The sequence below is a fragment of the Sitophilus oryzae genome, unplaced genomic scaffold (assembly GCF_002938485.1).
Source record: "Sitophilus oryzae breed Bouriz unplaced genomic scaffold, Soryzae_2.0 scaffold_1500_pilon_pilon, whole genome shotgun sequence".
Taxonomy (NCBI): Eukaryota; Metazoa; Arthropoda; class Insecta; order Coleoptera; family Curculionidae; genus Sitophilus; species Sitophilus oryzae.
In genome coordinates, this window is record NW_022146171.1 from 2,128,978 (window position 1) to 2,156,859 (window position 27,882).

Below are 27,882 nucleotides of genomic sequence, written 5' to 3' on the forward strand. Positions count from 1 at the left end.
TGTTTTGATCTGATCGATCAACTCCTCCCATGTTGGCGTTATAACTTCTTATCAAATCTGGTTGATCAACTAGTATGTTCTTTTTCTCTTTCTGAGAATACCGCTTCACTTGATGAACAGGCTCAGATTAACATGCATTACTAGCTATAGAAACAACATTATTGTCGTTCCATTTACATACAAATATTTTTGCAGTATTACTAACGTCATAGGAAGTTTCGAATTTTTTTAGAATCTTCGAAGAACTTATAGGGCACGAACCAAGTCTGTTTTCCCTTACTGTACCTGTAGCTTTTATGCCTCTCTGAGTAAGTATATCCAGTAATGGAAGGGTCGTAAAAAAATTATCAAAGTAGAAATGAAAATGATTTCCTGGTTTTGATCCATGTAGAGCATCAGCAAAACGTAAAATTACACCAGGCCCTAGTCCCAGGTCTTTATAAGGATTGACATGTTGCTGATTATACGATCCCTGATATGGTTCAAACCATGCCACATAACCTAGTCTAGTTGATCCTGCCCAGAATTGCTTTTTTTCATCGATGCAGTAATTTCCTTCATTCGGAGAAAAGAGCATAAATCGCTGATTCAAAGCATTGAAAAGCGGCCTCATTTTGGGGAATTTATTGCTTTTATCCAAAGCATTATTATCACAGCAATGGATATTTTTCATTATGTATGTAAACCGATCTCGAGACAATGCTGAAGCAATCAGCTCATTATTAGAGTCCTTAGCAGTTTCCCAATACATGAACCGTTTTGGTTCTCTGACGTAGCCACTAACCATCAAAATACCAATAAAGCATTGTATTTTCTCAATAGTTATGTCTACATGACGGTTGTTTTGTCTACAGTAATTTTATTGTTGGTGTGAAAAAACAAAAGGCGAAAAACATCATTATCAAAAAACAATTTGAATAAACTCAAAGGAGAAGCATTGTTCTGAGGTTCCATTGGGGTCAAAGTCAGAAAAATTAGCAACAGTAGAATTATTTGTCCATGAAAAAGATTTGGCTGCTGTTATAATTTCCTTTTCTGCTTCCGTACTATTTGAAGTAAGTTTTGATTTGCCACAAAATATTGAGAGAGGAACATCATCGTCAGAATCCGTCTCTGAATTAGAGTTATTCGGGCCAATAATTTCGACTGGTGCTCGTAGCTGACTTCCGGGTAGATTATTTAAATCTACAAACTCCTCATCACCAGAATCCTCGTCAGTATGGTCTTCATTCCCAGTTTCAGGCGGAAAAATAACCATATCTACAGGACTGTGATCTTTTTCAATATACGCATTTTCAGCTTCATTGAGGAGCTCATGAAGAGTAAGAGGTCTCCGGTTAGAGCTGGAAATAAAATTTAAAGATTAAAGTAAGAGCGTAGCAAGGAAATTAACGTTTTGAACGGAATAAAAAAAATCAAAAGTTTCTAACTTCCTAGGTATAAAAATACTCCCACTTAAATTCTATTGGTTGCCGAAATTACTAGCGTCCTTTTAAAAGGACGATACCAAAAATAACCCTAACCGCAAATAGTAAATGTATGCATTCGATTTTTAACATATCCTAACCTCTAAACGAGTATTTGTGAAGAACACAGTTTTAAACCAATAGTTTTCATACTATCTATATTACTTACTTCCAATTACTCATGGTTCCTTTCCAAAAAATACACGACTTAAAAAACACGATTACTTTTTACAAAAATCTGAAAAACTGACAGCCAGGCTTTTTAAAATGTGTTTAGAAGTATCCGGAATACATTTCCACAACAAAACTGGTGGCTCCATCTCACAGGCAACCGCCATACTTTAAATTATAGAGCTCTGTATGGCGTCCTTTTAAAAGGACGATAGTAAGATTTAGGTTAAGTATTTACTAGTAAATACTTAGTCTATTCCATATCCTAGCTTTTTATTATCAATTCACCATCCAAAACAATAATAAAATCACAAATTTAAAAGAAAAAGCTAGTTGCCGGCGGTCAGGGTCACTTTTTACATAACAAGCGCATGACTGAAAAGCTTTTTAGTTGAGTATACAGCAATCTAGTGACATTGTTAGAGTATTTTATAAAGTACTTACATATCGGTTTTATAGTTGAGGAATTTCATACCATAATATACGTGATTTATAATGGACAATTATAAAGCTTAAAAACCGCGGGAAAAAGCTTTATATTTGATTTATAAATGCTTTATAATGTACTTTATAGGCGATTATAAAACTACCAATTTACACCAGATTCTGTTTAAGGGTAAAATAAAATTTTTATTAAAGTTATAAAATGTGCCTATTTTGGGTATATGAGCACTATTGAGCACTATGAGCACCACAGAACGTTGTACGGGGTGTCCCACTAAGAATATCTCTCGGCTGAATCTCGGAAAGTATTAGCCGTAGGGCCTGCGGAAAAAAATATTTATAACTAAAGAGGCTATGAGAAATTGCTGGAAATTAATTTCAAGTCTGTTGAACAACCGCTAGGGGGCCCAACTGCAACAAAAAAATAAGTAAATGGAGTTTTTTACACAATTTTGCCTAGATAAGGTGTACTATAAGTAATAGCTTCATAATGTTCAGTAAATCTTGAATATTTTTTGTTAAAACCATTTTCCCCTATCTACGAAAATAAAGTTGTGGTTAGGTTAGGTTGGGTTAGGCAACAACTTCAACTATTTCAAATAATAAAGGCATTTTGAAAAAGCAATTAAAAGATAAAAAAAACGCTGATAAGACTATCAAAATGTTGATCTAATAACAATCCAAAGTCTATCATTCTATCACTCACAGTCTATCACTTCACTGAATCATCGTTTCTTGTTCACTGTTATTAATATCTTAATTATTAGATATTAATACCTCTGGTTTATTTTTTGGTATTTAATTATAATTTTGCTAATATCTTCGATTTGAAAGAAGATATCAAAATGCGATTTTCGCTGACTTTTTAAGCTTTTACTACTCTTTACGCGCAATGTTTGTTAAATTGTAAGACAACGGCCCCTAGCGTCTACGTTCAAAAGCTTATTATTATTGTCTATATGGTACAATATAGAGTAAGAAACGCTCTTTTAAACGAGCCCTCGCTTGTTGGATTCCGATCATCCAGTCCAGAGTTATTAATATTTAAATAAAAACAGATCTAACCTTCCCCCAACACTTTATTTTGGTAGATAGGAGAAATGGCTCTAACAAAAAATATTCAAAATTTACTGAAGATTATGAAGCTATTACTTACAGTACACCTTATCTAGGCAAAATTGTGTAAAAACTCCATTTTCATATTTTTTGTTGCAGTTGCGTCCCCTAGCGGTCGTTCTACAAACTTGAAAATAATTTCCAGCAATTTCTCATAGCCCTTTAGTTATAAATATTTTTTCCGTAAACCCTACGGCTAATACTTTCCGAGATACAGCCGAGAGCTATTCTTAGTGGGACACCCGGTACAGTATAAATAATAAATCATTAAGATGGATAATTTAGTGATGTAGTAGTTCTCTCAGCTTTTACAAAGCAAGTTGTGTTACTTGGGAAATTTGTTAATTAAATTATTTCAATATAGTGGAATTTAATTAATAAATTAAGTTTGATGCCACCAAGTAACTGCAGAATCAATTCAATTATAACATAATTTAATTTTAAATCGTTTTTTAAATCTCCAGTCGTGGCCTTAATTTTTCTTAATATACTATTTTTTACAGATGGGTGACTCGTGTAACGGATACCTTTACTGCCACAAAAATATTTGCCCTTTTGATAATCGTTGCTGCAGGAGCCTATCATCTATTTACGGGACACTCTGAAAATTTCGACGCGCCCATGGAGGGCACCAAAATGGACCCGGGATTCATAGCTCTAGCTTTTTACAGCGGCCTATTCTCGTACTCCGGATGGAATTACCTCAATTATGTTACGGAGGAACTTCAAGATCCTTACAAGTGAGTTTAATCAATGCATCAATCCAATTTTTCATAATTTACGACTGTAATGTCAATATTTTATTTTTATATTTTGTTGACTTCTTAGACCCTCTTTTCTATAATTATGGTTAACTTTTTCTTGGTATTTGGTCTACCTTTAATAATACAATTCAATTAGAGTTATAACATAATCTTTAATAGTATTCCAACGTTTCGATCACATTTTGATCTTTTTCAAGGAACAACTACAAATAACGATAATAATAATTTTAAATTTGGCTTCTTTACAATAAAAATGAAAAAAAACTTACTATTGAACGTAGATATATTTTGTCATTTACACACACATGTCCAAACATTTAATTACATTAATTAACTTTAAAAAATTGACACACATACACATTTTTAAAAATTATAAATAAAATTTCGGTAAGTTTTGTTCCGCCGGACAATATTCTAGCTATACGAGTACTAAACCTCTTTACAAAAACTTATAACTTACTAAACTTATCAATCGCACCTAAAGAACTACACTCAGATGCAAAAAAACGCAACGGAGAAAATTTTAGTTAAATTTAAAGTGTTATATATTTGTTATTTTTAGCCCTATTTTCATGATTTTTTAGCAAAGGTTTTAATAAACATTAATAACGATAACAGAACTAATGATATTAAAAAAAAACATCTGAAATACTGAAGTATACAAACAGAAAAAACAATTGTAAAAATACCCCCAAACCAAACACTTTGTATTGCCCCCCTTGGCTCCCTGCTACAACTACCTGTATACGTCCGTTCATACTGTCATTGAGGCTGCAAGTATCATATTGCGTTATGCTTTCCCATTCTTCTTTAACAACCAAGCAAAGTTCATTTAATGAAGCTGCCAAGCATTTCCCAAACGTCAAACATGATGGGCAGTGCATAATATATAGTTCACAATAATCACCAAAGCCGCCTTGTCATATTGAAAAAAAAACTTCAAAAAGAAATGATAATTGAAAAAATTGCAAATTGTTGGTGGCAAGTTCATTTCACTATTAAAAATTAACTAAGGCCGTACTTCTGACCGTAAAATTTTATTTTAGGAAAATTCCACACCTGTAATTTTTAACCAATCAAAACGTGTTTTTTTGACAAATCACCATGGCAACGGATAAATTTTAGTGAAAATTTTCTCCTTGTGGGCACCCAACAGCGAATTATACTGGAAATTTTTTGACGTTTATAATGACAGAATATCTTTTTGAGAGTCTGGTTTTTATTTGTTTACATGATAATTTTGATACATTTCAATTACAAATCTGAGATGTTTTCTATATTCTTTGGACACCTCCTTTCTTCTTAATGGCGAAAATTTAGGACTTGGAATGGACTGAATTAAATATCTATGTCTAATGAAATATATATAATATTTAGACATTATTTTATTCACCTTTTTTCTATTTAGCACTTTGAATTTTGAGTAGTTTAGATGCAAATATTCAATTTTGACCCATAGTCTTCAAGAATGAGCGCCAGTTCTTCCACAGGTATATCGGCTCTGTCCAAATCATACGATTTTTGCGCAAAAGTTTGTAAACTGCTTCCATACGCTTGACTTCGATTTCCTAGTATTCGCGGGTGTCAACTGCTTAATCTCCTGGCGAATATATTTTCTTTGCTTTCTTGACCGAAGCGAAACATTTTTTTTAAGTCGTGCCGCTTGACAGCTTCAAAACTGAAATAGTTTTTAGGTTTGGGTTGGTTTGGGTGTCACTTAGTTGCCATAGTAACTAAATAATGAAGTCGACCAAAAATCGAAAAATACATTTTAATTATTTGATTTTCAAACACAATTTGGTGTGGAATTTTCTTACCGAATACCACACGAGGTCAAATTAAATCCGGAATTTTTTTCTCGCTCTTGAATATTTTTAGAAAATTATCCCTCGTCTTCGACTCGGGATAATTTTCAAAATATTCATGAGCTCGAAAAAATTTCCGGAAATAATTTGACCTCTAGTGGTATTACTAGTGAAAATTTACACAGGAAATTATTGCACAAGGTATTTTAAAGTTAGGATAAAAAACAACCCCTCGATTAACTCTGTATAATATGCCAAATACAGTGCGACCTCGATAATCCGGACTAATTAAAACCGCGGTGATCCGGATTAGTAAATAATTCGGATTACTGAAGCGAGACAAGTTTTGTATTGGAAATTGACATATTTATTAAAAAATAGAACATACATAAAAACATTCAAAAATATTTTTTTTTAATAAACTAACTTATTTTGTAAAATAATTTGTAATTTTTTGTTGCTTGTTCTTTTTGTGATTCATTATAAAGGCCGCTTCCTTTAATCTTTGGAGGACAAGAACTTCAGTCAAAGGAATATCATTTTTTTCAGCCCACTTAATGCAACCATTAAAACTTTTAACTGCTTCATCATTCTTAACAACCTTAACAGTCTGGTTTGTATTATTCATTTCGGAACCTTCATTATCACTTTCGCGTTGTTCATCTATACCATCTACGTCTTCCAGTGGTAACAAATCCTCATCATTTTCAATCCAATTGGATATTTCCAAATCCGTGAGATTTTGTTCAGAGAGAACATTCAGCATATTCGAAACATCTGTAAGAATATAAATTAACTGTGGAATACTCGAAACTGTGGAAAAACTTTAACTTTGCTACGAACACTGACTCGGCCACTTTAAAATGAGTTGAACAATTCGGTGAGCTCATTGTAGGTCTTGTCTTCGGGTAATCTTGGCAAAGCCAGATTATAAATAAGTTTATATGCTTCCTCATCCAGAGCATTAAGCAACAATACCTTCCTCTTCTCGTTGTCAGTTATACTATTTACGGTGAAATAATTTTCCAGACGCCTTTTATAAATGACCCATTCACTATTTTGAGCACTGAATTCTCTGATTTTTCCATAATATGATGGATTCTCAGTTTCCCCCATTTTATTTTGAAATCTTCCTTCAAAATATGTATTCTTCCTTCCAAGAATAGAGACTAACCTGATTATTTTTTATCCTCGTCGCCATTGTGGAATACTCGGTGGTTGAGTGGAGATCAAACTATATATATATTTTAATAATAACTATATTTTAATAATGTTTAAAACAGCCAGTATAAACTCTACAATGAAACTGCGTCTTAATATCAAAATAAGATTTTATATATCGCAGAACTAGAATAAAAACAACATTTTTTAAATTCTATGTACCTACAGAAATATCGAAATAAATATATTACATTAACAATAAAAAGTATTGAAGTCTAAAAAATTGTATGTTCCGCAATTGACTCAAAGGAATCAGATCTTCAGCGTCATATTCAGTGTCCAGGTTGGTGTTTGACACGTGGATCATAATTTTATGCCAGCACTTTTTCAAGACTTCGGGAGAAACTTTTTCCCAAGCATTGCATAGTAGGCAAACAGCGTCCTTTAAGTTGATGATTTTCAGCAATTTAACAACGTTTTCTTCGTTACTAGATAAGATATGGGCTAAAAGACTTTTCCGATAAAATAATTTTGTCAGTCTTATGGCATTTTGGTTCATAGGCTGCAAAAGTGCTGTACAATTCGGTGGAAGAAATAGTGTCGTAAATTGTCCATCCTCACTAGTCAGCTCTTCTATAAACCCATGGCTAGAGGCGTTATTGACGATCAGCAGGGCCCCTTCAGGCAAATTGAGGCTTTTCAGATGACTTCTGACTTCACGAATAAAGGAGAAATGAAACCAGTCTAAAAAAATTGCTGTAGTCATCCATGCATTGATAGATGATTTATATTCTACAGGAAGATTTACGTTTTTAAAAGCCCTCGGATTTTTCGCCTTGCCCACCACTAACAGCTTCAATTTTTGTGAACCATCAGCGTTACAACATTCCAGAAAAGTAACACGTTCTTTGCTTATTTTTCGATCCGGTGCAGTTTTCTTCTGAGAACGAACCAGCGTTTTCTCAGGCAACATCTTCCAATACAGCGCAGATTCATCTGCGTTGTATATTTGAGTAGGTCCGAGGTTTAATTCTTTTACCTTCTCCGGGAATGTAGTAAGGAAAGGATCGACGGCACTTTGATCATTTAACAGGTTTTCGCCACACACTTTTAAAGCACGCAAACCATGTCTTTAAAGTCGTCCTAAAATTGTCGTTCCCATAGGTTTCAGTGTAAAACTGTCTTGCTTTGGCAAATAAAATTTCATAGGAAATTGGGACGTGCCTTGATCGTTGCGTACAAAACCAAGCATACAAACAAGTTTCCATTTCTGGATATTCGGCTTTTCGTAGGGTCTTTTTAGCGCCAGGACCAAAATCACATTTGGCGATAAATCTAGAAGTTAGTTACACAATACATGTCTGAAATGATTTTTAAAATTAATCATACCTTTTAAATTTCTGTTTGTTTTTTTTATATCAGAAATTGTTGACGTCCCTACTCCATACTCATTTGCCAACACTTTTCCACTTTCACCACGAGCTAGTCTTTCTAATACATCGGACTTCTGTTTAATTATTAGTGTAATATGCTTTCGTTTAGATGTCATTCTAATACGTCTGTAGTCACGTAAAAAAGTGTTGATAACCTATGACTTATATACCAAACAACAAACAATTTATTGTAATTACTCTTCTGACGCGATGCATTGCAAGCAAATCAAGGACGCAAACTATTTATGTGAAGCCTAGAAGTTAAACACGGCCGAATTTAGGAAGTTCGGGGAATCCCCCAGCACCGATTTAGATTTACATAATGTATAATATGTAATTTGAATGAAACAGTGGCCTAAAACGCAGACCCGGATTACCGAGTATCATAAAATCCGGATCATAAAGTACATAATGCAACTGAAATGCATGTCCGGATTATTGAATAATTCGGTATAATGATGATTCGGATTATCAAGGTGCACTGTTCTAAAGTTTATAAAAAGCTAAGTTTACGAATTAAAGTCGATATAATTATATACAGCTTGCTAAAAAATTCGTGAAAATAGGGCTAAAAATAACAAAAATATAACACTTTAAATTTGACCAAAAATTTCTCCGTTGCATTTTTTTGCATCTCAGTGTATATACAGATTATTTTTTTTTGTTTTTTGTAACAAAAAAAAATTTAAATTATGTATGTCCTTTTTGTCATTAACAGTATTTTGATTTTTTTGAATTGCCACCATTTCGAAAAACTCGCGCTTTTTCGGTTTTGTTCTGTCTTTAATATTTTTGTTTCGCCAAAGTTGAATGAAAGTTTTATTTGAATTTATTAAACATTATTTTACATTTTAGGAACCTTCCACGGGCCATCTGCATCTCTATGCCTTTAGTTACCGGTATCTACGTCGTTACCAACATAGCCTACTTCGTCGTGTTGAGTCCCTACGACATCCTAGCTTCGAATGCTGTAGCCATGACGTTCGGCGACAAGATGCTGGGCTTTGTGTCGTTTGTTATGCCCGTGTTTGTAGCCTGCGCCACTTTTGGTTCGCTGAACGGTGCAATATTTGCTTCTGCGAGGCTCTTTTTCGTTGGGGCTAGAGCGGGCCATTTGCCTCGAGCCATCGCTCTCATTGATGTTAAAAGACTGACACCTGTGCCGTCACTCATTTTTATGGTAAGTTAATTAATGTATTAAACTGCTAGAGTTACAAGTTCACTAATAATAAATAACGCTTTATAGTGCAAAAAGCCAAAATAGCTTCATTGACACAGCATTTACAAAACAAACAAAAGCACAGAAAATATACAAACAATAAAAAATATACAATACAAATTATACAATTCAAAAAATTTAAGTCATTAAAATTACAAACAGAACATCATGGACAATTGCAGAACACAAAAAAGACGTATCCATGAAATTTTACAATAGGAAAATTGTAAATGGATATAATTTTAAGAGTTATAAAATATTAAATACTTGACCCTTGACCAGTGTATGAGATGATCAAAATTGTTCATGATTAAACATCAACAAAAAAGTCGTTTACCGCATATAGGGCTCTCTCCAGTAAGTATGATTTCAGAGCTTTGCGAAATGCGGGAAAGAATGAAAGCGACTTGTATTCAAAGGTAGATGATTGTACATTTTTTTGGTATTGTACAATATTGAGCCCTTAACTAGTTCTGAGCTCGGGGTTGCCAGATATAGATCGTGCTCCGCATTCCTAAGTAGTTAGTTGTGAGATGGCCTTTCGGGAATAGCAGATATGTGCTTGCGGATTAAGCAAACGGATTCAAAAATGAATAAAGAAGGAAGAGTCGGTATTTTGAAATGTTTAAAGAAATTTTGGCAGTTAGTTCTACTGTTCAGTCCCAATAAATATCGAACCTCTTTTGAAGTTTGAAAATAAGATCAAATTTTGTTGCGCAGCAAGTACCCCAGAATGGAAGGGCATAACGAAGAGGTGACTCAAAAAGGGCAAATAGGCTATTCTACAGGTTGATAAGTTAAGTTCCTTAGAAGAACAGTCCACGACGTCAATACTGGTGTTATTAAGTACAAAAGGTTGTAGAGTACTTTTATATGACAAAACTTTAGTTTTTGATAGGTTGAGGCATAGGACATTAGAATCGCACCATGATTTAATGGTGTATAAGTCACTAGATATAGTATTAAGTACAAAAGGTTGTAGAGTACTTTTATATGACAAAACTTTAGTTTTTGATAGGTTGGGGCATAGGACATTAGAATCGCACCAAGATTTAATGGTGTATAAGTCACTAGATATAGTATTATATAGTGCCGCAACATTTGGGCCGCTCTAAGTGAAACTAGTATCGTCCGCAAAAAGGCAGATTTTACCGCTAACGTCTAGATTTTCATTGTCGTTGATAAACACCAAAAACAAAATAGGGCCAAGTACTGAACCCTGAGGGACACCACATTCTATAGGCTTACAAGAAGACATAGACGTATCAATCCTTACAAGCACCAGTTCTGTTGCTAAGATATGACTTAAGTCACTCGAGCGGGACTCCCCTGAATTCATAGTATTGTAATTTGTTAATTAAGATATTATGATTTACACAGTCGAAAGCCTTAGAGAAATCACAGAAAATTGTAGCTGTAGAGTGATGATAATTCAGGCCATAGCAGGGTTTCTTAAACTTTTTGCAGTCACGGGCCACTTTCGCAATTTGTACAATTCCACGGACCCCTATCAGAAATAATAGAGGAAAATAAAAAAAACCTTATTTATATAAAAAGAAAATGTTTATTAGTAGATTTATTACACGTACACTAGTAAATTAGTGAGAAGGATGCAGCTGTTTAGCATCAATGAAAACGTTAAATTGTGGGGTTATCTTCGACAAGGCAAGGCTCATATCATCTGCGACGTTCAATCGGTTGCGACTTTTTGTTTTTATTGAGACCAGAACCAAGAACCCTGCCTCGGCAAAGGTACGTAGTAAAGAGGGTAAGCTTGACTTAAAGAACACCAAAACTCGCCAAGATCTCTTGCATGAAATTCAGCTTTCAAAACTTCTTTTGATCATCAATCTTTAATGAGATCTTCATTGCTGATATTATCCGTGTCGATTATAAATGGACCCCGCACCTAAGTTTCATTTTCAAGCGATTCTAAATTAAATTAGCCTCCAAAAGAAGTTTGCAATGTGTCCAAATGCTTAGACACCTCTTTATGTAGCATTTTTGATATCGTATTGCCGTCACCTTGTGCTATTAACTCTTCAAACATTGAAAAATTTGCATAGTTACCAGATTCCACCCTCCTTTTCCAAAGTGGCAGTTTACATACAAAACCTTTCAACCGTTCAGATGCCTCCACGATGGTCACCGCAGAGCCCTGAAGAGACAAGTTAATCTCATTCAATTGAGTAAATATATCTGCCAAATACGCTAGCCCCTGTACCACATTTTCGCTCTCAAGATATTTGGACAGTGAATTTCCTTTATCTTTTAGAAAAAGTAACACTTCTGTCCTCAACTCAAACAATCGCTTTAAGACCTGTTCTTTTGACAGCCAACGAACTTCTGTGTGGTAAAGCAGTACTTCATGTTCTGACCCCATTTCTTGACCCCAAGTCTTTTAGCAAAATAAAAGCTGTAGCGTTTTTTAAACAACTACCACTGCGAACGGCAGCTTTTCATCGGAGAGCAGTCGTGGATAAGGTATTTCACTAGAGAGAAAATTAATCAATAATAATAAACAAAAGATATATAGATATTGGGCGCCAGGCATGTACAGAGAAAGAAAACACAGTTGTATAATACTTAAAACTAATGACTATATTTATTCGTGATGAATTCTGATGGTAAATAGCATTGTACAATTAATATAATTATTATAGTGGTTACTTGTCGAGTAGAACTATATATGTAAATAATATTAAATATGTTCTATGAAAAGACTATAAAGAAAATACAATGCGTGTAACGTTATAGAAAATATAGGAAAAGTAGCATTACTTTATTTAAATTGTTAAATTTAAACGGTGTTAAAGCGCAAGAGCTAGTTGCAACCTGTAGATTCTAGAATCTATCTCGTAATTCATTTGTTAGTATAGCGTAATAATAATGTCTATAGAAAGTAATACTATTACAAGGTGTAATATAATGAAACCTAAAATCTAAATCACATTGAAACTACTGCATCGACATAAATGTTCTTATTAATCTAACCACTAAATATAGTCTGTACGATATTATTTAAAATGTACGTTACTGTTTAAGACTGAAAACATTTTAGATGTTAAATGCAAAACTAGAACTTAACTATACACTTAGCTGTTCTTTTATGTAAACCTGCTTCAAACAGTAGCAGCGCGAGGAGGTCTAGCATCTCTGTACTGTCTGTCGGCGATCCAGGCTTAGAAATGGGGGTGAAGCAGCACGGGGCTCAAGCCACATCCACGCTGGGGCAATCTATGTGTAAGACAAATTAATCCTACTGGGGACACTTGTCCATGGGACATCCGTCCATAAGATAGTGGCACAGGAGAACACTACTAGGACCTTGAAAAATAGTCCATACCTTGGACACTTGTCCGTAAGACAATGTCCGTCCGTAAGACCCTAAGAACACGAAACTCTTGTTTAAAATCAAACACCGTCTAATAAACAAAATGAACCTACCTCGAAATACTTCCGAGGGCTCAAGAAATAATAAACAATCTGTCCTTTCTTCCAAATGACATTCTGGAGGACAAAAAGCAAAGGGACGCCAACGTGCCAGCCAAATACAAATACAAGTTGGGACATCCGTAACTCTACCCTAAAATATTCAATAATAATATCGAATCTAAAAGGATAATATCTCATCTTTACCTGTTGCTTTGAAATAGCAGCTGATTCAGATTATACAGCAAGATTTAAATAATCACCATTTCTAAAAGCTGGGATAAAACAGAGCGTCAAAACAAAGTGAGGTTAAGCACGGAGAGTTGACAGAAGCGATGTTGACAGCGCGCGCCTTCACAGAATAGTAACAGGGTTGTGTCGAACGATCACAGGGTTGGCGACCAGGGAACGTAAAAATGACGCGTCAAATAATCTATCCGGCCTGAACGAGAGGGAATCCGGTGATGATAGGCCGGACATCATATATTATATGTAAAAAAGACATGTAACGAACTAAAAACGTTACAAAGCACTAAATCACCACAATACACCAAAACGCTTTTACTTTTACACTGGACGCGCGTTTCGCTAACCATGTTAGCATCATCAGCAGATGATTATAAACTCTCAGTTTATAAGGTCAGAACATGAAGTACAGGTCAGAACATGAAGTATTGCTTTACCACATTATAAACTCTCAGTTTATAATTATCTGCTGATGATGCTAACATGGTTAGCGAAACGCGCGTCCAGTGTAAAAGTAAAAGTGTTTTGGTGTATTGTGGTGATTTAGTGTCTTTATTTTGGTGTGTAACACCAAAGGTTCCAACCCTCAACTGTAACCCAAGTCTTTTAAACAGGCGGTGGTTTAAGGCTCTTGCTCTGATGAAGTTAATTATTTTGACACATCTAGACATAACTTCCTTTAGAAATGTATAGAGGAAGATCCCAGAGCTCCCAGACGTCACTTATTTTCTGATGGACAAAATATATACGAGTGAGTAGTGGTGGGGTGTGCTATGATCATATGACTAGTTGCTACCTTGGCCAGACGGCCCTTTTTCAGGTAGCAATTAATCAAGGTACATAGAAATACTGCTCACTTCACTTAAATTCTGATAGCTGATTTTAACATATATTTCACACAATATCGTTAAAAATCAGGATTCATTACTCCCAGACACATGCGGTCGGCCGTTTTACCTTACAGACGCTTCAAAGCTATTAAAAAAATATTAATTAAGGTCACTTATTTTCTGATGCTTGATTTTTATATATGTTATTCAAACAACTATTTTAAAACGTTTTGCAAACGGACAGACCGATCCAAGGGGCCAAACATTCACCAGACCCAATTTTCATGTCGCTGAGAGTAGGGGCACGGGCATTATCCGTGCGCATAAGTGCGAGTGAGACAGACATGAGTGTCATTGCTTCTCTCCTTCTATTTGAAAATCACGTAAATAATCAAAGATTAACTTTGAGAAAAGTGCTCATCTGACCGCAATAATTATACAATTGTACCTTACAAACTGTTTTATTAATTTAAATTTTTTTAAGTAAGTTAATTTTAAATTTTTAAAGTAAATATCAAAAGGTTTACAAAGTATTAATAATTTAATTAAATAACAGCAACCTTTTCAAATAATTATTTATTTGTAACGAACCTTAAAAAACTATCAAAAATCGACAAATATTTTTTTACATAAGTTTGTAAGATTGATTTGTAAATATTCGACTGGCTTCTAATCTTCATTGTCATCGTCGTTGAAGTCAGGTAATTCATCATCGATCCTATCTTGATATTGAATATCTAAATCATCATCTTGTTCATCAGTATTTTCCTCGGGCGTTTTCGCTGTAAAAAAGTAAAAACAAACCAACCAATTAAGATTTGGAAAACTAAAGAGACATCAAAATTATGAGAAGCTAAAATAAATTACCTAATTCTTCCTCCAAGGACTGACTGACAAAATCCGGCAATTGATCTCCATCAAACCAATGAAAATGATATTTATCATCTTCTAATGTCCAGCCAAAATTTTCGGGATTGAAAATATTAATCATTTTTGCACTAGCATTGTTCCAAACACTAGCAATATAGTTAGCTCGTCGAAACTGTTGCCGAAGTTCGCTTTTACAAGGTGGTAAGTTAGTAGCATCGAAGTTTTTCATATTTTTTTGCATAAATTTTTCATTAACATCACATACCATATATGTATTAATAAACAGCTGAAGTCTGGCAGCATTTACATCCATTACTCCTGGTACGTTATAAACATCACATATAAATCTTTGTACTATATTGAATACACGTTCTTCTTCGTCTACATCATCGATCAAATTCAACGTGCCAAAGGTGAGAAATGCTTGTTGGTATTCTTTATTTTTTTTAAGAATACTAAACGGCCTTTGTTTTCCCTTTTTGAAAAATGCGGGATTATAATCGCATCCAGTAATAGCATGGAATCCTGGTAGACTTCGACATAACGACGGTCCTAACTGTTTGTAGATACTGCTAATATCAACATATCGCTGATTGTTACCAGTGCCGGTTAATATCCACACGTGTGAATCATCATTTTTTAAATGATGCATATTTCCTAGCATTATCGCTGCAATATCCGTATCTGAACATCGTATCACAAAATTAGCTCGAGCATCAGTGTTGCAAACATGATAAACAATCTTTGTATCAGCTTCCTCATGCTGGGGACACGATAAATCTTCATTGATTTCAGACATAACTTTATTATTACTCACGGTGAAAGAGTGACATTGTCGAAAATTAATGTAAACTTGATTATTACCAATGAATGGAATCATCTCCTCACTAGTCCAGTGCAATATGAAGAAATCAACGAGAGCCTGTTTGAAGTGGATATTTTTTAACTCTTTCGTGAAATTTGATGGACGAACTTGATCTGGCCCAGTAATGTTGAATTCCAGTAGTGATGATTCATATCGGCGAGATCTTTCATAATCTTTAATGGAAGGGGAAAAATACTGATCAAATATGACATCATATCTCGTGGCTTTCAACTGTGTCACCATTTGTAGTAATTTTTTTGCGATATTTCCAAAAGTTTTAGGCACATTATTCATAGTATAGAGCAGAAAGAAACCATCAATTATCAAAATATCAATGTGAGAAGGTAGGTTGTGTTGTACGCCTTTTTCCAATGATTTCATCAGAACCGACTTTTGGGTTTTACAGATGCCACCGTCGAAATGACACATGGATAATGGCACTGGCGTTATGGGGTATGATAAAATTTTGGCTATATCGACTTTGTGATCAATCGATATTCCAAGCATCCGCCCAAACAGATCTCTTTGAGTACGTACTTCTAGCACTTTACCACCTACCTTAGTTGTTGTTGTTTTCTTAGCATAATCTAAAGAAAAGTTTTCCAGTGGCACTTTTTTTATGCTCTTTTCGAACCTATATTCATCGTTTTTACATTCTGCGATGAATGTTTGACGTCTTATGTCTCCATTCTTCTCAACATTGAGAAGAAATTTTTCTACGACCTCTGAGGCTGCTTTTCCAGATGAAATATTAAGCAAAAGATCTTGTGGTACTTCAGGACTAAACGGATTGATGAATCGATCGAATTCGTCGATAAATTTTTGTAATTGTTTGGTATCATTCTTCATATTATGATTAGACACCTCGGCTGTAACATCTTGTATTTGTTGTAAGTCTAGATCTTTATAAACAGAACTAATTATTGTTGATCGTATATCATGACTGCGAGCCCATCGTTGGCGTGCTGATATGGAATTGGTGAATTGGATTATTCCTGAAAAATATAAATTTACGGTTTTTGTATATTCAATTTTTTTTGACATATTCATTTATTTTCATATATTCTGACATTTTTGTTTATTTTTTTTTAATTTTATTAACTTTTTTGACATGTATATTCATTAATCTTTATATATATATTTTTTCAATTTTCCTTTTAATTTTTATTAATCATTAATGTTCATTACCTGTGAGTCTCCTGGCTGCATCTGCATTAATGGTTTGTTCCAGGACTAAGTCAATCGGTTGCTTAGAAAAAGGCTTACTAGTTCTTTGAATGCAAAAAAAACCATTTTTGAACTGTTCATACAAGTCAGGATGAGTTTCGGCAACTTTTAACAAATTATTACTGTATTTAACTGTCCAACGAGCATAATTCTGTTGATTGCATATGAAAAATAAGTTAGTAATTTTTGGCAGTACAAACTTAAATAATTCAAAATCTCCACAACGTATGCTTCTTGACAAGGTTAAATAATGATGAACAAGATTTATATAGATTAAATAAAACTGTGGAGTTTTACCAAACTCGCCATTGAGGGTTTTTTGCTTATAAATATCATAATTCTGTAATAATGCATTAAGCTCGTCATCCTCAATTGTAAGTGAAGATATTGAAGACGTTCTTAGTCGTGTGATTTCTTGGATAATTTGATCACTGATAGTAATATTATTACTCTCCAAAAACGATTTAAAATGTAAAATTTCCAAACCTACAGCCATCAAAGGGTGAAGCCTTTTACACCTATTGAAATGTTTTCCCTCCAGAAATCCATTTACAGAGCCGGATGCTAATAAATTACTCTGTACCATGACGTTTGTTAAGCCACAATGCATAATAAATTTTCCTATAGTTTTGAAGTAAGCCATCATTATATGGAATGGCCCCAAATGTATGAATAAATTATCAAGATCTGGTTTGTGGCTAGCTTGAATTTGTAAGGCTATTTTTGCAATCGCAAGATCATAAGTAACTTGGATGGATGACTGCTTCACTTCTTCACAAATTTGTTGACTCTGTTTCATAGTCTCCAAAACTACTGATTTGTTAGTAGGCGATTGATTTATTGGAGTTAGATATGAAACTATTTGTTGTGGGCTATTATTGTCAACTAGAAAAGAATTAAATCCAACCCACATTGGAACATTCGGTAACTGGAGAGCATGGCTAAACATCCACAGCGTATCGATCGTTTTGTACAGTGGTAAATTTATAGGTTCTGTATCTTCACAAGCTGACGCTTCTAGATCTGTTATCTTCATTTTTTTAACCAATGGTTCTTCACTAATTTCCATAGAAATAGCATCAAAAGTTCTCCGTCTCCTTTTTTGCGAGTTGATAGATACTTCGGTATGAGCATCGGTGATATTTATTAATTGCGGTTCATCTGGGGTGTTCATATCAATATTCTGGTAAATAATACCAACTGTATCGTGCAATGTATCTTTACCAGTCTTTGTCTCCACGAAACGATCAAAATTATCGAAAGCAAGACCGGTGCAGAGATCTGGTGATTTTTTAATTGTTTCAGGACATACACTTGATTTTTCAACTGATGTATATGTTGCTTCTGTTTCGAGCTCTTCCACTCCAGGATAACTGATACAATGCCCATATCTATGTATTATATCAATAATTTTGCGGCTACTTGTTAGACTTTTTAAAGCCATTCCGAGCATAATATGCTTTGATGTTTTTATTTTTCCATTGTAAATGCTATAGACGACATCTTCACAATATGACTTGACTTGACGGATACACTTTTGATTATTTTTACGTCTTCGATTATTACCGGCTATCAAAGTAGAATAAAAGTCCAGTAGATCTTGTGGCACAGATATTTCTCCGTCCTGCAAATGTTGTATTGTTAAGTTATGAGGTAACTTTTTTTTTTCAGCTTGTAAAACAGATTTTCTCAATAATAGAGCAGCTTTAAGTAAAATATCTTCATCTTTTAGACTTTCGAGTGTTTGCTCATCAATAGCCACTACATTTTTCGGCGCGACTAATTTTTTATTCTGAATAATAAAAATTTTTATCTCTTTACCATATTTTTTCTTAATTTTTGATTCCAAAATGTGTGCTTTAAAATCCCCTCTAATTCCGACATCATTATTTTCATCACTTTCATCTAATAATCCGATATAACATCGACAAATATAACTCAGGAAGTAACACCGTCCTTTTTGAATTATATTTTCTTCAATAAAAGAACATATTTCATGAAAAGCTGCTCGGTGTTGTTCACGAAGACTATGCCAATGAGTTGTAGTAGTTTTTTTGTTTGATGAAGTTTCATAAGAAAAATTTAATTGACAGATATTGTGATAGTGTATTTTAGAATGTGGATAATTTACAATTTTTTCCAAGAATTCTGTATGATTTTCATATTGATTTTTAGCTTTAGATAGAAATACATTTTTATCTGACGTAATTAGAGGCAATCGTTTAGACTTGTGCTTTTTAGTTTTTTGATCACAATATATACAAGTAAGATTATTTGGAGAATTATTTACATCGATATCAACTGCAGTATTACTGTCAGAAAGTGAATCAATATTTTCAGGATGATCAATATATTCTTCTAATCTTGGAAAATCCGGTTCGACCAACTCAGGTAAGACAGATGGGCTAGGTATTGTAGTAGTGTCAGGTATAACAGCTGCTGCTGGATTAAAATGTTGAGACGTAGATGCTTCTGGCTGAATACATTGTGTATCTAATTCAACTGTCGTTGAGATATCAGTGGATAAATTTTCTGCAATGCTTAATAACTTTTCTGTTGAATTAGCTTTCTCGGTTGCCGTATTTTTTGGTAAATAGTACTTTTTATTTAACCCTGTAAACGATTTGTAACAGTTTCTGTGATAACCACTTTCAAATAGTTCACCCGGCAAAACAACGTCTTTAAATTTTAGGTTATGTTCCTTTCTATGCTGTAAAATCACTCGACACTTTTTTAATGTCTCTTCCGTAAATAATATTAAATTTTCATCACAATTATTGCAAAATACACAATTTAACAAATTAGCCATTATATTTTTTCAAACACTGCAAATATTTGTATTTTTTTATACGAATTGCTACTTAAATCACAACACAGCTGACGCACTCAACAGACGCGATACATTAACTAGTGGGTAAGAGTAAACCGAATAGAAGGAGAGAAGCAATGACACTCATGTCTGTCTCACTCGCACTTATGCGCACGGATAATGCCCGTGCCCCTACTCTCAGCGACATGAAAATTGGGTCTGGTGAATGTTTGGCCCCTTGGATCGGTCTGTCCGTTTGCAAAACGTTTTAAAATAGTTGTTTGAATAACATATATAAAAATCAAGCATCAGAAAATAAGTGACCTTAATTAATTTTTTTAATAGCTTTGAAGCGTCTGTAAGGTAAAACCGCCGACCGCATGTGTCTGGGAGTAATGAATCCTGATTTTTAACGATATTGTGTGAAATATATGTTAAAATCAGCTATCAGAATTTAAGTGAAGTGAGCAGTATTTCTATGTACCTTGATTAATTGCTACCTGAAAAAGGGCCGTCTGGCCAAGGTAGCAACTAGTCATATGATCATAGCACACCCCACCACTACTCACTCGTATATATTTTGTCCATCAGAAAATAAGTGACGTCTGGGAGCTCTGGGATCTTGGACTAGTAGGTAAAGTTCGTGAAGCCAAGGCATGTCGATGTAAGACACAATGAGTTATTATGACTTGAGGAATCTCTTTCTTAAGCAAAGCCGCGAAACCAGACGTATCACCAAGCATTGCGGGAGCTCCATCGGTGCAGATACTACCAAGTCTAGTCTTCCAGTCCAGCTTTTGTAGTCTCCAAAAGTGAATTGCAAAAAAGACTCTTCTTTAATACTACGTGTGCCTTGTTGTACGTAACGGACAAATACCAAGAGTTGGCTACAATGTGACACATCGGTACTTTCATCCATTTGAATGCTGAATGGAAACGGGGAAGCAATTCATTCAACAACTTGTAAAACATTTGACAATATTCAGCAATTCTAGAACGAATAACATCGTTTGATAAGAGAACAGCTTCAACTTTGTTTTTTTTATCCTTACCACAGACAAGTTCCACAATATCCAGTGCGCAGAGTTTCACTAATGTTTTCGCGATAGTGTGTGGCTTCTTTTGCTGAGCAATACGGTATGCAACCTTGTACGATGCCTCAAGACATGGTTTTTGCGTCGGGGTGAATCCAAGTTTAGGTAAAGTGCCGGACTTTTCAAACCGAGCCTAGGGATGTTCGCCGCCCTACACTATTTCTTTTCTTAATAAATATGTTTACAGTTAACTGGAGTAATGCGGACCGCGGGCTCCTTATACATACGTATGCTATGGACCGCACTTTAAGAAACCCTGGGCTAGAGTATACATTATTAAACTACGCGATATCATATCATCATCAGTCGGATTTTTTACTAATTGACAGCAATTCGACTGAGCTTTAAATGACTACTTGGAATTTAGAATTTCAATCTAAAAGATGATTGAAGCGGTGTGCTAGTCACACTACCATTCTAGTCGATTTACTAATTTCAAGGCATGTGATAACTCTTCCCACTGGATAGGTTGCCGACGCACAGTTCCAGTAAGCCGGCAACGGTTTTGATATTCTTCAATAATCATGTTTTTAAAGATACAGGAGAGATGATTAAGATGATGTTAATACGGCTTCTTTAAATATAAACTTTTTCCATTGATGTTCCTTGTGGAGAACCCGGGCTTCCGACCATTTTATGTTGTGGTACTTGAACCGCACATGGTCTGACTTCATTGTTTTATTCAAAGTAACCTAATATTACCGTATTTATGTTTGACAGTAGCATCTTAAAATCTTTTAGGTTTGGTGAGCAAATAATACAGTCAGTTCGGATTATATAAAATACCTTTTTTAATTTCCCATACAAAACCCCAAACCTAACCAACCCAAATTTTAGAATTAAATAGCTAGTAGTATTATTTAAATGAGTTTCCTGTAAAAGGCTAGATAACAAAACTAATTATGAAGTTACAAAAGAATATAGAAAAACATGAACTTTGTGAAAAAAGTGGAGAATAATATGGAATAGGTATGGAGAATAATATGGGATGAGTTATTTCTGCAGGCATCATGAGCCAATTCTTTACGAAAGACACAGCTGCTTGCCTTCGAATGTTAACTTCATGCAGCCTATTTCTTGCAATCTGGGTTGAAATTCGCGTTCCTCTGGCGATAGTAAGAAGATTTTGTTGGTTTCTACGGTAAGTGTTCTTTCACGAAGGGCGGCTTGATCATGATACCGATCTTCCCACCTCGTGTCCGCTTTATTCCTTGAAGATATGGTCTGTGGACGACAAAACCATATTCACTGTGTCAATTCTATAGTCTAGAAATGACCAATTGTGTAACATGCAAAAGCTGCGACACGTATCGTTGCGACCGAACCTCCTACAAGTTATGGCTCTGATGACTTCTTCAAGATTTAAACGCCTAACACCGTTTGGTCTCCCCAAAACATTAAAATTTTCCATATTTAACACCAGTTTTGACTATCAAGGAAGCAAAATCCCACTAAATAAGAAACTTATTTTATGTAATTTATGCGCCTCTATGGCTATTTTTTCATGGCTGGAAAGAATTTCGTTTCTGTATCAATTTATGCATGAAAAAAGGCCAAATTGTTATGATGATACGCTGCTATAAACAAACGGGATACATTAATAAACATAATAAATACAGATACACATAAAAGTGATCCCTAATTCGTTTTGATTAGTTTATTATTTCAGTGCTATTTTTTATTATCTACTACTATTTGTTTTTCTTATTTCAGTGTATCATCACCTTAGCCCAACTGCTGGTCGCTGACGTCTACGTCCTCATAAACTACGTTCAGTTTGTCGAAGCCCTTTTTATAACCATCAGCGTATTAGGCCTGCTTTACATGCGTTACACGAGACCCGACGCCAACCGACCAATCAAAGTCAATATGACCTTGCCGTGCATTTTCTTCGTCATATGTACCTTCTTAGTGATATTTCCGTGTTACGCCAGTCCGGTTGAGGTAGGCGTTGGACTGGCATTTGTTATACTGGGCATACCTGTGTATTACATAACAATCGGATGGAAACACAAACCCAGGTGGTTGCAGGACTTTTTCGATAATTTTAACAATTGGTGTGCGAAGTTGTTCATGTGCGTGCCCGAACAAGTATCCGATAAAGAACTGTGATGTTTGAATCGTGAAGATCTATTGTAGGGAATTATTTTTTAGATTTTTTTATTAATGCAGGGTAAGATTGTGCGATGAAAACGAGAATGACGCTTATATTAAAAGTGATTGTTTTACAATATGACTTAAAGAATAGACGTTTGGACGAAATAAATTTTATATTTGAACATATTTTCAATTTTAAAAATATTATAATTTGTTTGTGAAGACTTAAGTTTATTTTATTATACAGTATGGGCCAATGTATCCTAAAATGCTTAGTTTCGGAGATACAGGGTGTAGAAATTTCATTATTTTGATTTTTTTCCAAATAATTTCTTAAGTAACGTCAATATATGGATGAAAATTGGTGTCTGGGAGTTTTTTGATATGAGAAATTTGATTTTGATGTCAATATGACCCCTACTTGTAGACGGCGCCATCTACATATTTTTAACTGGTTTGAAGAATAATAATTTTTCGTCTGTCCCTGTATAAAACTACTGAGTAAAAAAATATACATTTACGACGTTTTTTACGTAAAAAAGGTCTCTTTATAAAAATCGCTACGTGTAATGGTTCCCGAGATATTTGGAACTGAAATTATCAATACCGGTCATCATTGACATAAATTATATATGTTGACAAAATAGTTTAGACTGCAATCATAAATTTGAAATGATTTTGTATCAAAAGTTCAACAGAAACTGTTTTATCGTCATTTTTGCGAAGAAAAATTTATGATTAATTTAAAAAAATAAAAAGTGCCCAAATTTGTAATTTCAGTGAAATGACTATCTACTCAACATACCGGGTTAACTTACCGTCTCGAAAGTGGCTCACCCCTATAAATTTTATTTTTTCAGATAAAAAAGGAGTTTAGGTATGTTAGTGTCATAAATTAGGATTGATTAACGTATTCAATTATTTTCAGTCACTTCTTTTTTCACCGGAAATAACTACAACTTTTGGTTTTTAAATGGCACCCTCAGTATTTTTTTCCTTTGTTTGATAGAGAATGACATTCTGAATAGAATGACATTATCATATGTCAACTTTTGACATTCTCGCTTAAATGAAAAATTTCTTTGATCGTCTAATGTTTTTAGTGTCTTGTACTGGCCGGTTAAAAGATGCCCAAATCGTATTTTTGATCATATATATCAATTTTTTCAAATAGAACGAGGGTGGCTCATTAGCATATTTGGAAAAAGCATTTTTTACGAATAATTTGGGATCACACATTTGGTATTTCGAGTCAAATTGACGTTATGAATCGCGTGTTGCAATTTCAAATAAACCATATTCGAAAATGTCAAAAGTTAACATATAATATGTCATTTTATTCAGAGTGTCATTTTCTATCGAATAAAGTAACAAAATACCGAGGGTACCGTTGAAAATTCATTGTCGTCAATTCCGGTGAAATAGGAAGTGAGCAAAAACTATTGAATACCGTCAATTAATTCTAATTTATATCATATACTAACAACTAACACACCAAATCTTGTTTTTTTATCTGAAAAAAATGGAAAAGTTATAGGGGTGAGCCACTTTTGAGACGCACCCGGTATTTATTTTTTGTCAATGATGACTATTTCCATTCCAAATATCTTGAGAACGGTTGCTCGTAGCGATTTTTACCAAGAGATACTTTTAACGTAAAAAATCACGGAAATATGTATGTTTTCACTTCACTCAATAATCGATACAGGTCGAATGAAAAGTTATTACTCTTCAAAACACATGTAGGTGGCGCTCCCTACAAATAGAAGTCATATTGACATCAAAATCAAATTTCTCATGTCAAAAAACTCCCAGACACCAATTATTGTCATCCAAATATTGACGTTAATTCAGAAATTATTTGTAAAAATTCGAAATAAAAATTTAACTTCTACACCCTGTATCTCCGAACCTTAGCGATTTAGGACATACATTTATACGAACTTATTTTTATCTGCAGAATATGCTGCCGAAGTTTCTGGAATACAGTTCGGATCACCCTGTATATTTTGGGTGTTTTGTCGCTTTAGAAATTTAGAAACAGTACTGTTAGTTGTTGATGTCACAATTCCCTCACTAGGTAAAAGTGTTTTTTGTTGTAATTGTCGATTGATGTGGTACTACGAAACCAGAAACCAACTCGGCATGGCATTCTTGATAAGACAACATATTATTGCGTGAAAATTTTCTCGACTTAATTCCATTTTTCGACTGATTCGTAAACTTCAAAAATTCAGTTTAGGTCCAGCTTTAAACGAAGCGGTTTAAAATTTTAGCCTTAACTAAAGATGACAGTTAATTTTGACGTTTGATATACAGGGTGTCCCTGGCTGAGCGTGCATTAGAAGTTTCTATAGAACCACAATATCTAGATCGGAGATTTTTTGCATATCATTGTTTTACAACTAGATTTATCGATTAAAAATATTTTCACTATGGCGTCACTTCCGGAAATACCATAATTTTGATGTTAAACACTCTATACCTAACATCGTAATCGTTTTTGAGAAAAAAATATTTAAAATTTTTGGACGAAAAAAACTACCTGTCAAAAAAATTTGTATAGCCTAAAAGTCAAATTTAGTGATTACTAGTAGTGGGAAGTATCGAATGAATACTATCGAAACATTCGATAGTTGCAATTCATTCGAATAATTCGATAGTTAGTAAGAAAACATTCGTTGAAAACTATTCGAATAAAAATTATCGAATAGATCCGTCATCTGCCTTGAAATATTGTATTCAGTAATTCGGCAGCAAAAACCATTCATTTATAAAATTCATTCATTTATGAAATTCATTTATTCGTCATGATCCATTATAATAAAATATTAACTGAATTTTAGTTGTCGCACGGCGACGTAGGTTTCTTTCCGAGAAACCCGACAGCGGTCGGTGGCAATGCTATGAAAGAAGCCGGCGTCTTTGATTTTTTGCGGAGTCAGATATAAATAAGGACACATTATTTTTTTTATTGAGGTGCTGGTATTTATACAGAAAATACATTATGAAGGGCGCTGTTGCCATATTTTGGTATTAGTTGATATTAGCAAAGAATATTATTGTTTGGCTTTAGTTAGTTAGGGATAGTATGTCTATATATTTTGCATTTTTTTATTAATATTCTGTTGTTACACTGCAATAATACTTGTTATTTTGGATGTAGGAAAATTATTTTTAATGTTTTTAAGCAAAGACTGGTTTAATAAATAATAATAACAGTCATAATTTGTTATACCTATTAACAACAAAATTTGAAATCATTTAATATAAATATTTTTTTTAAGTAGTAGCAAAATATAAACAACAAATTAGATGTCAAAATTATTTATATTAGATCCTATTTAAAAATAATATAGTCTCTAAATTTTTTGGGGGGCAACTTTGGTTTATTAAATAATAATAATAATTACAGAACTAATTTGTTATATTAACAACAAATTTTAAAATCATGAAATATAAACATTTATTAATTTTCTAAGCATACAATGTAATGGAAGAAAAATATAAATAAAAAATTAGAAATCAAAATTATTTATATTAGGTGCTTTATATTACTGTTTAAAAATTATATTTACTTTTACTGGCATTTACTTTAAAAAATAAATGAAGAGAGAATTAGCATAAACAAAATACAAACATCGTTAACTTCTTTTTTTAAATTGGCACGTGTAAAACTTTCATTTTAATTTTCTCACACCATAGTTTGAGTTCGATAACCCCCCATTTACTTAACCACATTACTTAAATATGATTATTAAGTTCAACTAATTCATATTATTAAAACATCTAAAATACAAATATGTATTTTTAAAATTAATTGTAAGTTCATCTCATCTCTCTTAAAAATTGTTACTTCTCAAAATTTCCCATTAAAAAATAGACCATATATCATATAAAATGCACACAATCGTCAATATATAAAATTAAAAAATAACTATTATTTTAATATTTTAACTATTTTAATAAACGCAAAAATAGCACAGTATTTATACGGCGAAGTTATAAAAATTTGGAAGAACTAATAATGCACTGACGCATACAAAAATCAAACGAATACTAAATTTCATTTTTCATTTATCAAAAGCATTCGATAGTCGTGGCTCAACGATAACCATTTAGTTGCACGGCGAGGTTGTCACATATGCTTTAGTATACAAATGAATGAATGATTTTATTCGAATAAAACCATTCGATAGTTGAAATCATTCATTCATTAAACATTCGATAGTCTAATTCATTCGATAGTTCCCATCGCTAGTGATTACCACAGCCACTGTGACACAAACAGAAGTCATGTGGCTATCTATTTTAAGAATTAAATTGTTCAAATGTCAATATAATAATGGCGGTAGCTGTCATGGAATTGAGCAATCACAAATTATTTTTTTCAAATGGAAACCCACTTTTTTTTATTTCACTAATGAAAGGGTTTTAAATTCGTTACTTTTTAACTATACATGTTCCTATACTTAAAATAAATCGTTTTTAAGTTATTTCAGATTTAATTAAAAACGTATATTTTTCTTGATTTTATCTAGCTTCGTTTGACATTAAGTGTCAAACGGTCAGACAATTTATTTCCATATGTCAGAAATTTTCTATATCTCTATGTCTCTATCTGTAGAAATATCCTATATTATAAATACTGCCTGCTTAAGAATTTAAAAAGTATATTTATAAAAATATATCTCGTATTTTCACTCTTTAGTGATATCTAATAATTGATATTATTAATAATATTCCTTATGATCGAAAAAAAAACAGGGCAAAGTTGGCTCGAAAATGATGCTGCTTTTTGAACAAAGCGTCACAATATGACATGGCCAGATC

At 33.6% G+C, this 27,882-nt stretch overlaps 2 protein-coding genes across 6 annotated transcripts in view; one reads left to right on the forward strand and one right to left on the reverse strand.

Moving 5' to 3' along the window:
* Window positions 1-24,023, forward strand: part of LOC115878125 (large neutral amino acids transporter small subunit 2) — a 113,300-nt gene extending 89,277 nt beyond the window's left edge. For all 5 annotated transcript variants that reach the window (XM_030894495.1, XM_030894494.1, XM_030894498.1 and 2 more), the window contains exons 3-5: window positions 3,701-3,937; window positions 9,216-9,540; window positions 22,666-24,023. In XM_030894495.1, the coding sequence (XP_030750355.1) occupies window positions 3,701-3,937; window positions 9,216-9,540; window positions 22,666-23,064 (961 nt within the window). In that variant the 3' untranslated portion in view covers window positions 23,065-24,023. The remainder of the gene's footprint in view (window positions 1-3,700; window positions 3,938-9,215; window positions 9,541-22,665) is intronic.
* On the reverse strand, window positions 14,269-22,647 carry LOC115878124. Its single transcript, XM_030894493.1, has 3 exons — window positions 17,011-22,647; window positions 14,955-16,817; window positions 14,269-14,869 (listed from the first exon to the last, which is right to left on the reverse strand). Exons 1-3 carry the CDS (start codon window positions 19,856-19,858, stop codon window positions 14,757-14,759), a joined length of 4,824 nt encoding a protein of 1,607 aa, XP_030750353.1. The 5' UTR covers window positions 19,859-22,647; the 3' UTR covers window positions 14,269-14,756.
* Window positions 24,024-27,882: the final 3,859 nt, after the last annotated feature.

Bases quoted from the DNA above. Each gene is read 5' to 3' on its own strand.
- LOC115878124 (XM_030894493.1), bottom strand. From the start codon at position 19,858: ATGGCTAATTTGTTAAATTGTGTATTTTGCAATAATTGTGATGAAAAT. The intron at 16,818-17,010 runs GTAATGAACATT...TATATTTTTCAG, and splicing joins TGCAGCCAGGAGACTCACAG to GAATAATCCAATTCACCAAT. The intron at 14,870-14,954 runs GTAATTTATTTT...ACTTTTTTACAG, and splicing joins GTCCTTGGAGGAAGAATTAG to CGAAAACGCCCGAGGAAAAT.